At 51.2% G+C, this 13,376-nt stretch overlaps 1 protein-coding gene across 1 annotated transcript; it reads left to right on the top strand.

Moving 5' to 3' along the window:
• The first annotated feature begins 389 nt into the window (after positions 1-389).
• On the top strand, positions 390-13,047 carry IL10RA (interleukin 10 receptor, alpha). The gene is made up of 7 exons (XM_008583686.1): positions 390-722; positions 2,409-2,629; positions 3,211-3,395; positions 4,589-4,758; positions 5,382-5,535; positions 7,015-7,136; positions 10,513-13,047. The coding sequence occupies exons 1-7, from the start codon at positions 390-392 to the stop codon at positions 11,437-11,439; spliced, it is 2,112 nt and encodes a 703-aa protein (XP_008581908.1). The 3' UTR covers positions 11,440-13,047.
• The last annotated feature ends 329 nt before the right edge of the window (positions 13,048-13,376 follow it).

The raw sequence follows: 13,376 nt of genomic DNA on the forward strand, positions 1-13,376 counted from the left end.
CCGCACCCAAAGGGTCCAGGGTATTCCTCTCCATCTGCGCTCCGACACCCTCCCGCCCCCATGCACATACACAAACACAGCCGGCCAGGCTGCCCGGACCGCTCTGACCCGATGACGCTGAGAGCCAAGGGGCGAGGGGGAGGGGAGAAGTGGCCCGAGCCTCGCTTCCACCCGGGACAGTCGCACGCCCACCCCTCCAGCCGACCGGGTCAGTGCCGGGCTCCGGACGCCGCGGCCCGGGGGGCGGGGCGTGCCTAGGCCCCGCCCCGTGACGTCAGCCCCGCGGGGCACGGGCGGGACCGGCGGCCGGAGGTTTCAGTCTCAACACCGCAGAGCAGCGGCCGGTGGCGCTGGCCGGCTCCGGCTCTGGACGATGCGGCGCGCCCAGGATGCTGCTGCGCCTGGTGGTATCGCTGGCCGCGCTCCTCAGCCTGCGCCTCGGCTCGGGCGCGCACGGTAAGACTCCGGGACCCGGTTCTGCCCTCTCCACGCCCGCCCCGCTGGGCTGTGTGGGTCGCCAGACTCGACTCCGAAGCGTCCTCAATTCTCCGTTAAAGTTCTGCATTCCTCGAGAACCCCATCTGGCTGGCCCTCTGGGGAGAGGGGCGCCCATTACCTCCTCAGTCCCCGGCTGGGGCTCCCCATTCTGGCAAGACTGGGTCTCAGGCTCACCTTTTGTGGAAGTGGAAGAAGCTGATGGGGAATGGGGGGTGGATAGAGAAGTATGTGCAAGACCAGGTGCTCCGCTCCTCCCCACCAACTCATCATCCACCATAAATTTAGCTCTGGCTTTTTTGCTGTCCTGGTTCAAATAATGGGACTGCTTGTCCCCCTGGGGAATGATTTTGATCTTCTGACTCTCCCTTCCCTAACCTAGCCCTGCAATTAACTTCTTTCTGCCCCTGTCCCATCTCACCTCCATCCCCGCCCTTGTACCCCACCCTCACCAGTCACCCCCTCCCTGCTCCGTCTTTAGCCCCCAGCTCACTCCCACTGCCACCTGCCTTGCTCCTTCCTTACCCCTTCTCCTTAGCTCAGGCTCCTAACCAGCCAGCTTTCCTGGAAAGCTTCTGCAAGGAGAAGAGTAAACCCCAGAGAGAGAGAGAGAGAGAGAATGAGAGGGCCTGGAGCTGGAGGGGACTGAGAGCAGAGACAGGGTGAGCAAGGACAAAAACCACTTCTACATGACGCCGAAATACAAAGTAAGACATGCAATCAGCCATTCACATGATCGAAAGCTGAGTTGGGGATGTGCAGCCCGAACACCACAAAGACTGGCTGCACTTTTCACTTTCCATCTAATGTTTTGAAATCGAGACACAGACTTGAGGATCAAAGACAGTATATGAAAGAAAGTTAAGAGACACGGATGTATTTTCTGTATAGGTGAGAATGACAGAGTCAGAAGAAAAAGGAGTATGATTAGAGAGACGGTGACAGGTCGGAGCAAGTGAAGTAGTAGCAGAGTTGATTTCAAAAGGAGAGATGTTAAGGGATCAAGGAGGTGAGAAGGGGAACCAAGCAGTTATTGGTCTTGCACATACTTCATTCCCCTTATCAGGAAGACTCTTAAAATAGGTGTGTTTATTGCACTCTTACTAACTAACAGTGAGGTTAAATAATCTGCCCAGAATCACACTGGCCAATGCTGGTTTGAGGTTCCTGAAATGGGTGTTTCCCATCAAGTGGTGTGTGTTGGTGACAAAGGGGTAGGAGAGTGGAGATAGGGATTGGTATTTAGTATCTCACCTTGGAGCCAAGTCTGCTAGCTCTTTGTGGAAATGTCCTCAACCCAGTCTAGAACTAGAGCTGGTTCATTCTGTCTGTTTTCACCCAGCCTGAGGTTGGGTGTCTGCATATAGGTAAAGCCTTTCTAGAAGCTAGGGAATGGGCAAGCTTGGGAAGCCCAGGAGACCTGTGAAGAGCAACAGGCAGATGTCAACAAGCAGGGTATCTATGTACCCAAAGAATCTCAGAGAGGTGACCTTGGTCTGGGGCCAGATTGGGGACCAGGTGTAAGGATGGGGGGGACCAGACTGGGGATGGTACTGGAGCAGGGACAGAGACTGGGCAGAGCCAGGGACTAGCTCATCTGAGAGCTCATTGCCGACATGCCTTAGCCCTCATCTTGGCTCTTTTCAGCCACTGCTGGGGCTTCTGATCACAAACAGCACAGGGCAGAGATTTAAGGACACTACACTAGTTCTGGAATCAGACATTTCTGGATTCAAGTCCTCACTCTGCCCCTTGCTAGCTCTATTGGCCTTGAGCAAGTCACTTAAACTCTCTGAGCCTCCATTTATCCTTTGGTAAAATTGGGGTAATAAATGCCTACCATGTAGGGCTGTTGTGATAGTTAGATGAAACATATGTAACATAATTGGCACAGTGCTCATCTCCTCGTACAGTATTCAGTCAATGGGAGCTGTTATAATTCTTCTCATCAGCACCATCCTTGTCCCTGGGGGTGGGCTCTGCCAGCTCTGGTACTGACACCCTTCTCCCCGGGGACAGAACTGCCCGGACCTCCATCTGTGTGGTTTGAAGCAGAATTCTTCCACCACGTCATCCACTGGATGCCGATCCAGAATCAATCTAAAAATACCTACTATGAAGTGGCAATTATGAGGTAAGAAAGGGGAAGGGAGGAGGGAGGTGGGGGAGAGAGTGCGTGGGTCCCTCCTGTTCTCCTGAACTGAGACCGGTAGGGACCCTAACACCTATCCATCAGTTGACAAGTACTGATTGAGTCTCACATGTGTTGAGCAATGTGCTGGGAGTTGTGGGGTGAGAAGACCAAGGTATTTATTGCCTTTGCCCTCAAGTCTTTTCCATATTACTGGAAAAAGCAGGAAAAACATCCACAATATAGTTGGAGAACAGGGAAACCCTAATGACTGCAAATGTGATTGGAAGAAGGGAGAAATTAGGCTGTGCTGCAGGGGGTAGTCTTTCTGAAGGAGCTGGACCTTGAGCTACTTGTATTGCCATCTAAGAGTCTTCTAGACTACAGTGAAATTGGTACTGGGTCCCAGAACCAAGGGAGACCTGCTTGCAATGAAATGCCCTGGACTAGAGGAAATACCCTGAGGGCTGTAACCAGTTTCTCCCATTATGGGAGTTTTCTCCCCTGGCCTCTCGCTTCCCTCTTAAAGGAGATAGGTTTGAGTATAAGTTCCTCTCCCAGTGCCCACCCTGCTTTCTCCTCAGGTATGGAAAAGAGCTCTGGAAGACCATTCCCAACTGTAGCCAGACCCTGGCACAGTCCTGTGATCTCACCACGGTGACCCTGGACTTGTACCACAGCAATGGTTACCGGGCCAAAGTCCGGGCAGTGGACGGCATCCAGCACTCCAATTGGACCTTGGCCAGCACCCGCTTCTCTAGGGATGAAGGTGCTTTTCCTCCCCTGGAACTAGAACATGGCTTTTGAAGTCTCTTCCAGCCAGAAAATCTAGGCTAGAGCTTTTCTCTGTGTTCCATAGAGCTTGCCATGTCACCCAAGCTTCCTGTCTGGGAAACTAGTTGCCCAAACAGGCCTGAGTAGAGACTCTGGAGATAGGTGAAAATAGCCAAAGTCGTCTGAGATTTAAAAGGGAACTGGAGTTGTTTATCCTACAGAAGAGAGGTCTTGGGGTGGGTCAAGGCCGCTGAGTCACACGGGCCAGGCCTGTGAACTTATAGGGTTCAAGGGGAGGAAGCGAATCTGTAAATACTCAGCATAGGGCAGCAAGCCTTGGGCAGAATTTGGATGAGGCCTTGCCGCCTTTAGGGGTGAAATTTCAGAGGTCATCCCTTTGGAGTAGAGAGGTCGCTACTGAAGACAAGTTGGAAACCTCTCTGGAGAGGGAAGAGAAAAGGATAAGCCCTGAACTCAATGGGACCCTTCCATTCCACAGACTGGGATTGAGCATGTTCTGTATGCAGGGTGAGCTAGCTCTGCAAGATTCAGAATCAGAGCCGAGAGGCCGGCCCGTGGCTCACTCGGGAGAGTGTGGTACTGATAACACCAAGGCCACGGGTTAGGATCCCATATAGGGATGGCCAGTTAGCTCACTGTGTGAGCGTGGTGCTGACAACACCAAGTCAAGGGTTAAGATCCCCTTACCAGTCATCTTTTAAAAAAAAAAAGAACGTGGTGCTGACAACACCAAGTCAAGGGTTAAGATCCCCTTACCAGTCATCTTTTAAAAAAAAAAAGAACGTGGTGCTGACAACACCAAGTCAAGGGTTAAGATCCCCTTACCAGTCATCTTTTAAAAAAAAAAAGAATCAGAGCCGATGGTCTAGGAGGTCATTGTCTCCCAAATGCCTGCCCACAGGCTGGTGCTCAGCTGGCTGCAGACACATTTCCTAAGGAGTGTGTTGAAAATATATATCTCCAGGTCCCAGCCTGAGATATTCAGATTCATTGTGTCTTGAGTGGGCCCAGGTTGTCTGTATTTTTAATGCACTCCAAAGAAGTCCTAATGTTCTGCTATGGCCCAGATTTTAGGGTGGGTAAAGCTTGACCCTGGAGGCAAGTCATGGGCAGGATGCCCAGGCCCTCCACAGCTCTCAGGCCTCATGGTTTCGCCTTCCCACTCAGTGACTCTGACAGTTGGCAGCGTGAAACTAGAGATGCAGAATGGCTTCATCTTTGGGACGATCCAGCCACCCAGGCCTAAGATGGCCCCCGTGGGCGACACATATGAAAGCATCTTCAGTCATTTCCGCGAGTACGAGGTTGCTATTCGCAAGGTGCCGGGAAACTATACGGTATGGGGTTCCCCAAAGCTGCAGGGCCAGGGCTCTCCCAGCTTCCCCGTTCCCTGGGCTGGAAGCAGCTTTTGTGTACCAGTGGGGAATTCTGCTGGCAGAGGAGAGGGAGGTCCTGGGGGGCACAGGAGGGAGGTGAGATGACCTCAGCCCTCAAACCTGTGCTCCTTTGAGATGGCGGGGAAGACACTGCCTTCTGTGTGTCGGGTGCCACACGTGGCATGTTACAGCTAATGTTTTTGATCTCTTCACAGTGAATATTTTATTGCATTTTATAGATGAGGAAATGAGGCTCCAAAAGGCTATGTAACTTACCCAAGGACACGCCTGTAATTGGGATGTCTGGAACCTGCAAAATCCATCCTCTTTCCTCTCTACCACAGTTTATTCTATTCCCTTCAGGAAAGATCTTCAGCTTCTATAAAACACTTCCTTTTCTCTTTTAATACAAAATAAGTTCTGGTAGTGAGAGAGACTGGACTGCATTTATAATCACAGGGTTTGTTATCTTAGAAAAAAGACCATGGGGGTTGGCTGCAGTCATCTCTAGAGGTCCCTCCAGCTCTCAGCTTCTGTGTGCCATGAAATAAGAGGATTTTTTTTCATTGTCATTTTCATTTCAGTTCACAAACGAGAAGGTAAATCACGAAAGCTTCAGTCTCCCAATCTCCGGAGAGGTGGGAGAGTTCTGTGTCAGGGTGAAGCCATCTGTCGGCTCCCGAATTAATAAGGCAGCATGGTCCAAAGAGGAATGCATCGTCCTCACCAAGCAGCAATGTGAGTTGGTCAGGGCTGCAGGGAGGGGAGGGAGGCTGGAAGGGCCTTGTGCAGTCCAAAAAGTAACCGTTCTGGGCTGCTGGCGCCAGGCACTGTTAGGCTCTGCCCCACGTAGCTCTCCAATCTCAGCACAGGGCCTGTTGTCTCCATTTTAGAGATGAGGGAATGGAGGCTCAGTACAAGCAACTGCCCAGGGTCATGTAGCTTGGGCATGGAAGCAAAACCAGGTCTACTGATTCTGGGACCTTCCACTTGAGCACAGCTACGTTTCCCAGGACCTCTCCCCCACCAGGCCACCCTCAGTCAGCCATGCTAGTTCCTCTTTGTTGCCGTCCTCTGCTGTCCTACCTCAGAGCCAGGGATACAAAGGGCTTCTTCTTACACCCCAGCCCCCACCCCAGAGGAAGCAGAACTGAGTTGACTCCTCGCCAGAGCTGCTAAAGTCAGCAAACACTGCCCAGGCTCTCGGCCACTGCCCAGTGGTGGGAGGGGAGAGGATGTAGGCTGTGAAGGCCATGGTCCTGCCTGTGAGGCTCTTGCAGTCTGCTGAGGAGACAGAGTGTGCTCAGAGGAAGCCATAACTAGCAACTCAAGACAGCATTCGTCAAGTGCCCGAGGAAGCATGCCAACCCTCAGTGCTCTGCCAGTTCCCAGTCAGGTGTGGACAGAGTCCAGCAAAGAAAGGGATTCCTTAGAGACCTACAATAACTTCCAGTTTACAAAGGTCACTCAGCAGCTCGTTGTCATTTAAGTCTCACCATAGGGTAAGGCACAAACTATATTAGGTGGCCTTAAGAACTTTTTTATACATTCATTCATTGATATAAGAAGTACTTTTGCTCAAATCTCAGCTTTACCGTGTACCACTTAGGAAATATAGGACCTTGGGCAAGTTACTTAACTTCTGTGTGCCTCAGGATCCTAATCTGTAAAAATGGGGATGATGATAGTATTTATCTCCTAATGTTGTTTTAAGGATCAGATGATATAAGTAGATTACTTGGTACATGATAAGTGCCATGTACTGCACAACCATCTTATGAGGTAGGTACTATAATTTTTCCCATTTTATAGATGAACAAACCAAGGCTCAGAGAGATCAAATAATTTGTCCACAGTCCCACAGCTAGTAAGTGATGAAGCTGGGATTCGAGCCCAGGTCTAGCTGTCCCCAGAGCCTCTGTTCTCACCTGCTGTCCCATCCTGCTTCATTCACAGTTCTGCTTGCAGAGATGTGTGCAGAGAGCTGGGAGCAGAGACAGTATGTGAACCAAGGCATCCTCAGGGCAGGAGTTAGAAGGCCAGGCAGGGATTGTTGCAGGATTCTAGACATATCTAGGGCTGTGGCCTAGAGGTTGCCTGATGGGGATAGCCTGGGCCCACCCACTAAGTGGCTCCTGAGAGTAGCCGAGGGGTCTTGGGACTGTCCCTTCATGTTCTGTGGTGCCAGGTCACAAACATATCTCTCTGGGCCTGCAGATTTCACCGTGACCAACCTCAGCATGTTCTTTGCCTTCCTTGTGCTGCTCTGCGGAGCCCTGGCCTACTGCCTGACCCTCCACCTGTATGTGCAGCGTCGGGGGAAGCTGCCTGCTGTCCTGGTGAGTCTCGCAGGGAGTCCGCTGGCCCGTCCTTCCCAGCCACACCAGAGCTCTGGGAAGGCAGGGAGCTCCTTCTCTCCCAACAGCACATTCTCTCAGCTTGCCTCCACACTCAGCCCTGCCATTATCCAGAGGCACCATCATCAAGCACTGTGGGGATAGGGAGGGCCGAATGCAAAGCGCAGTCCTGAGAATGTTAGGACACGGGCTGAGTAATCACAAACTGCAGTGGCCACGAGTCGTTTTGTGATGATCCACTGACAACTGGCCATGGGCCAGCCCCTGTGCACTAGTGTCTCTGAGACAGGCACAGTTATTATCCTCCTTTTACAAGTGAGGAAACTGAGGCACAGAGAAATTGTTACATGCACAGGGTCACACAGCCAGGAAGAGTCAGGGATGGAGCCCATTTTCCCACTGCTAGGGGTGATGAGCACAGGAGAGGAAGATTGAAGGCTGGAAGTGCTGGCTCTTGGGCTGCTGTCAGAGTGGGAAGGAGCAGAGTGGAGAGGCGAGGCTGAGGATGGCGGGGTTTGTGGAGGAGGCTGGGACCTCCTCCCCCACCGGGGTTAACCTCTTGATGCACTATACTGATGAATGACGCATTAGTAGCAAGCCTGCCTCCAAAACACAGCTTGCAAGAATTGAGCAGCGTTTCCCAAACCTCAGCCTGTCTCTGGCCTGGAGTTCAGGCTGCATCCAAGGTGACCCGCCACAGCCCCCACAGCTGGCATGACTGTGTGATGGCCAAGGACTTAGCTGGGAAGGACCAAGGGAAGCTCATAGTTGAAGGGGAACATCCAGAGGAATCCTGAGATCTCTAGGAAAAATGAGGAGAAAGACAAAAACTCTCTGAAATTATTCTGTGTAAGAACTCCAGGTAGTTTTGGAGGAAGAAGGGGGTGGGACTGCCTGTCCCAATTAGGGTCTTTGTCCAGGCAAAAAAGAACTGTGTTCCCAGCTCTAGTACCTGGGTAGAAGAATAGGAGGAGGAGACTGGAGACAGGCAGCTCCTACAGCCCTAGGGGTTTATGAAGTTCTTCCTGTGTCTAGCTGAATTGTGCAACTCCTTGCTTGCCCTTTCTCTGTGCTCCTGGGAGACTCACTTCCACAAACGTGCTCATTGGCCTGTTTAACAAGCCCTTTGAGCATGGACTATGTGCAAGGCCTAGAGCTGGGCTGGTGGTGGTTTAGAGAAGAATGCACCAGAGAGCCTGCCCTCAGGGATGGGAGACTGAGACATGAGAACCAGAAAGCAGAGGTAGAGGGGAGGGTGGTCCTGGTACACAGGATGGGAAATTCTTAGTTGTGAATCAGGAGAGGCATTTAGAAAGAATGAAGTAGCAATTGAGCTACAGTTACTTAGCACCTACTACATGCAAAATGTTGTTCGAGAAGCTGATTAATGTGGCCCCTGGTCCCAAGGGGCTTGATAGACAGCCAATGTGTAAACTGTTAACTTTAATGCAAAGTAGTGAAATGGACATAGATGCAAAAATGCCAAGAGAGATGGCAAGCAACTTCTATTTTTGTGTTCCTTCTGTACCTTGGGATCACAGAATTAACTTGCCCTTCAGCTCATGATAAATACAGCCCAATTTCCTTCATCTGATGATCACAGTCATCACTAACTTTATGAATAACTTACAATGCACAGAGCACTCTTATCTTTATTAGTTCGTTCTCATTTGTTAGCTGGTTTGATCTGATCTTTCAACAACCATCAAGTTAAATAGTAGTGGACAAGCAAGGGATTTCAAATCATGACAGCTGAGTACAAATTCCAGGGTTTTCTTTTTTGCCGCTGTGTGACTTTGGGCAAATTATTTAACTTCTCTGAGCTTCTGTTTTCTCCTCTAGGAAATAAAGGTAATAATACTTCCCTTACAGAATTATTGGAGCATACAGTTCAATTCAGCACGTCTTTTTGAGTGCTTCTGTGTACCATGCTTTGTTCTTACCACTTTACATGCACTAACCACAACATAAGGAGGCACGTTCTATCATTATTTCCATTTTACAGATGAGAAACTAAAGCACAGAGAAAATACATAATCTGGCCACGGTGACAAAGCTGGTAAGAGGCAGAGCTGGGATTTGATCCCATGAAGTCTGGCTCCACAGCACACATTCCTAATCACCAAGCCATGTGACAGCATTAGGGACTCAACCAGTAAGAGCTGCATTTGAGTCATCACATACAAAGGACATGAGGGCAGTTGTGCAAGAGTGAGTTAGTAAGTCAGTCAGCAAACTTTATGAGTGCCTACTATGTGCCGGCTCAGTTTAGGCTCTGGGGACAGAGTGGCGAACAAGACTAGACAGTTTCTGCCCTCGAGGAGCTCATGTCCTTTTGGGGAGTGGGGAATGAGTAAGTGTGTGATGGTTGGGGGGTCAGAGGGAGAGAGAGAGGAAATAAATAATTATAGGAACTAAGTGCTAGGAAGAAGTAAACAAAGTTAGTGTGGAGAGAGTGGCCAGTGCACTGCTTTGGCCAGGGCAGTCAGGAAGGCCTCTCTGAAGTGGTGACATCAGAGCAGAGACCTGAGTGAGGAGGAGGACGCAGCCATGCCAAGTGCTGAGAGAAAAGCATTCAAGCAAAAGCAGCAAGTGCAAAGGCCCTGAGACAGCACCACACTTGATGTGCCCTGGGGTAGAAAGAACACCAGTGTGGCTGGGGCCAAGGAGCAGAGGAGAGAGGGATTAAGTGACTTCCCTGGGGCCCTTGCCAACTAATGGGAGCAGGTCCTTGGCTACTAGTTCTGTCCTTATTCCATGCCGCATGCTGCAGCCACCCTGTTTGTGTGGGTCACAACTTAGGGAGTGGAGAAATTAATTTGGTGTCTCACATCCCGAATTTTTTAAAATGAAATGGGTAGGATGGGATAGAATAGAATAGAACAGAACAGGCAGAGTATCTAATGGCACACCGGTGATAAGAATTATTTTGTGAAACTGGTCTCAGTTATTTATATACGTTATATATACTGGTTATCATGTTAGATTTGGGTCACAGTCAGAAAAGTTTGAGATGTGCTTCTAGATGGGTCTAACCTGCTCTCAGGTTTGAAAAACACTGTGGATGGAGCCACCTGAGAACTTCCGCCATTTTCAGCAGGCTGCTTTCTGCTTGTCAGTCCATCTGGGCTCGGAGAATGCAAGCTTCTTACCTACCTGGCCTGAGCCACACTGAGAACTGCATTAGGAGGAATGCTTGATTATAAAACAAAGCAAAATGTATACATGGCAGTGTAATCTGGGCTCTGCAGTCCCCTCCATTGAAGCTCCCCTCCTGGACCTGTGGCATCACCTGGCAGCACTGGGGTGGAGTCCTGCAGGTGACCCAACCTCTCTCACTCTCCCCTCTCCTCCCCAGGTCTTTGAGAAGCCCAACCCCATCATCCCTATCAGCCAGCTTCCCTGCCCAGAGACCGAAGACACTATTCATCCCCTTGACGAGGAGGCTTTCCCGAAGGTGTTCCCAGAGCTGAGGAACTCGGACTTGCATGGCAGCACGGACAGTGGCTTTGGCAGTACCAAGCCATCTCTACAGACTGAGGAGCCCCAGTTCCTCCTCCCTGTCCTCCACCCCCAGGCCAGTGGGACTCTGGAAAAGGGAGAGTCCCCGGAGCTGGGGGACAGCTGCAGTAATGGCAGCAGCAACAGCACGGACAGTGGGATATGCTTGCAGGAGCCCAGCCTGAGCTCCAGCACAGGGCCCACCTGGGAGCAGCAGGTGGGAAGTGACAGCCAAGGCCAGGATGACAGTGGCATAGGCCTAGTCCAAAACTCTGAGAGGCAGCCTCGGGATACACAGGGTGGCTCAGCCTTGACCCATGTCAGTCCCCTGGGGCCTGAGGTGCCTGGAGAAGAAGACACAGCCATGGCGGCATTCCAGGGCTACCTGAAACAGATCAGATGCACAGAGGAGAAGGCAATCAAGGCAGGCTGCCTGGAGGAAGAGTCCCCCTTGACAGATGGCCTTGGCCCCAAATTCAGGACGTGTCTAGATGCTGAGGCAGGCTGGCCTCCACCAGCCCTGGCCAAGGGCTATTTGAAACAGGATCTCCCAGGAATGACTCTGGCTCCCTCGGAGACCATAAGTGGACAGTGGAACCAACCACTTGAGGAATGGCCACTCCTGGGCTTGACCAGCTGTGGTGACCTGGGAACATCTGACTGGAGCTTTGCCCATGACCTTGCCCCTCTGGACTGTGTGGCAGCTCCAAGCGGTCTCCTAGGCAGCTTTAACGCAGACCTGGTCACCTTGCCACTGATGTCCAGTCTGCACTCGAATGAGTGACTCGGGCTAAGGGCTGCTTTTGATTCCAACCATTCCTACTCCCCTGCCTGGACCAAGAGGAGGGGCCTGAGAAGTCAGAAGTGAAACACAAGGCCAGTCTTCAAGCCACTGGGGCCAGCCCTTGCCAGGCTCTGCAGGGAGGAGGCAGCCATCCTGTGGAACTAGTGCAGGGTGTGTGGGTGGCATGGGCCTGTTCTGCCGAATGGGGACCTGCAGACTGGCAGAGCTGAGCAGAGCAGAGACCTTTTTTTCTCAGGACTCTTTTCTGTATTATTAAGGATTATTTCCTCAGGGAACCATGGGGTTTTTGGAGTTGTGGTGAGGCTGCCAGGCTGAAGTCAGCTCAGACCCAGCATTCCCCTCTTAGGCCAGCCAAGTGACAGGGCCTCTGGCAGGATGGAGGCCTGAGAGCTGCAGAGGTCATTTCTAGAGGAAAAGGATGGACTAGAGGCCAGGTTTGATCTCTGGGATGGTCACATGAAGAATCTCCCCCCGGGCTTCTGGCTCAGAATCTATCCCTCTGGTGGGACGTCTCTGGTGTCCAGCTGCAGACACCCCCCTCCTTCCAGCAGTTAGAGTAGCATCCCCCAGGGGAATACTGAGTAGCCAAGCCACCCACCATTCCTACCCTGCTGCCGTGCTGTCTTGCTGACAGTACGAGAAACCATGGTTGTTTGTACTGGCCAAAACTCGGCCTTTCAGGTGGCCTCTGGTCTTGGGCACCAGCTCAGGTCAGCCCAGGGAGTCCAGATGGGACTTGTGCTAGTGTTTGCTGCTGATGTCCAGCTACATACCCAGAGGACAGGGCTCTGGGCAGCGGTACCTGCTGTCGTAGTGTTCAGCCATGTGACCTTGGACCAGCCACTTCTCAGACGGCCTCAGCTTCCCCATCTGTGAAATAAGAACTCAAACTTTAGGGGGTCCTCCATGCTGAAAGTTAGCCAACCTGGCTTCTGAGGTGACATTTCTGACCCTGGGGTGGGAGGAAGTGGACTCCAGAACTTCTCTGCCCAGAGCCAGCTTCTTTCTCGTGTTGAAGGCCAACACAATTAGCAGGAGTTCATGGCATACCAAGAGAGCTCCTAGTAACTGAGGCCCAGAAACGAGACAGGTGTGGGCCCTGCTTCCCCACAGTCCATTTAGAATCTGTCTCCAAACAAAGGCAGTTCACAGTCCCCAGGCCAGGAAGCTGTGTGTCCTCCAGAGTCCTCTCTTGGCCCTGCATTCCTCTGTAGCTTTCTGAAAACAGACATTCTGGCCCCAGAAATCCAGCCATGATCTCTCCCACTCTGCCAAGAAGCTCAGGGTTCCCTTGAAAGCTTTATTTATTTATTTTGTTCATTTATTTATTGAAGAGGCAGCATAGGGTGGGGAAAGAATTCTGGGTATCTCAGGAGGCTTGGAGTTCTAGTTCTGACTCTGTGTGACCTTTTCCTCTTTGAGCCTCAGTTTCCTCATCTGTAAAACTGGAAAACAACGTCTGACTTGTCTAATTCACAGGGATGTGAGGTTCCACTGAGAAAATGGATGTAAATGTGCCTTGAACACAAAGCTCTATAAGTGAGTGACATATGTTTTTTATTCCAATAAATCGTCAGGACCACGGGAGTCTTGTGAAGTCAGATTTCTGATGACACTGTGGCCGGTGGACAACTTGGTTGTTGATAATTGAGGATGATAATGAATAGGATATGAGATGTTGCTTTCGGGAGACAGGACTGAGGACTTGGGTTCAAATCAGACAGACCCAGGTTCAAGTCCTGGTGCTAACACGTATTGTCTGTGACATTGGACAGCTTACTCATCCTCTCCAAGTGTCTGTTTCTGCATCTGTAACATGGGGGATGCTAACTTCTCATGGGGATGTTGTGACGTTTAAATGAGATCATGTATAGAAAGAGTTCGACACGGTGCCCGGCCTATGGTGCTCCACGTGC

The sequence above is a fragment of the Galeopterus variegatus genome, unplaced genomic scaffold (genome assembly GCF_000696425.1).
Source record: "Galeopterus variegatus unplaced genomic scaffold, G_variegatus-3.0.2 Scaffold2994, whole genome shotgun sequence".
In the NCBI taxonomy this organism is placed as follows: domain Eukaryota; kingdom Metazoa; phylum Chordata; class Mammalia; order Dermoptera; family Cynocephalidae; genus Galeopterus; species Galeopterus variegatus.

Coding starts and splice junctions, on each gene's coding strand:
- IL10RA (XM_008583686.1), top strand. CDS start 390: ATGCTGCTGCGCCTGGTGGTATCGCTGGCCGCGCTCCTCAGCCTGCGC. Junction 5,536..7,014: donor CGTCCTCACCAAGCAGCAAT/GTGAGTTGGTCA, acceptor CTGGGCCTGCAG/ATTTCACCGTGACCAACCTC. Junction 7,137..10,512: donor GGAAGCTGCCTGCTGTCCTG/GTGAGTCTCGCA, acceptor TCTCCTCCCCAG/GTCTTTGAGAAGCCCAACCC.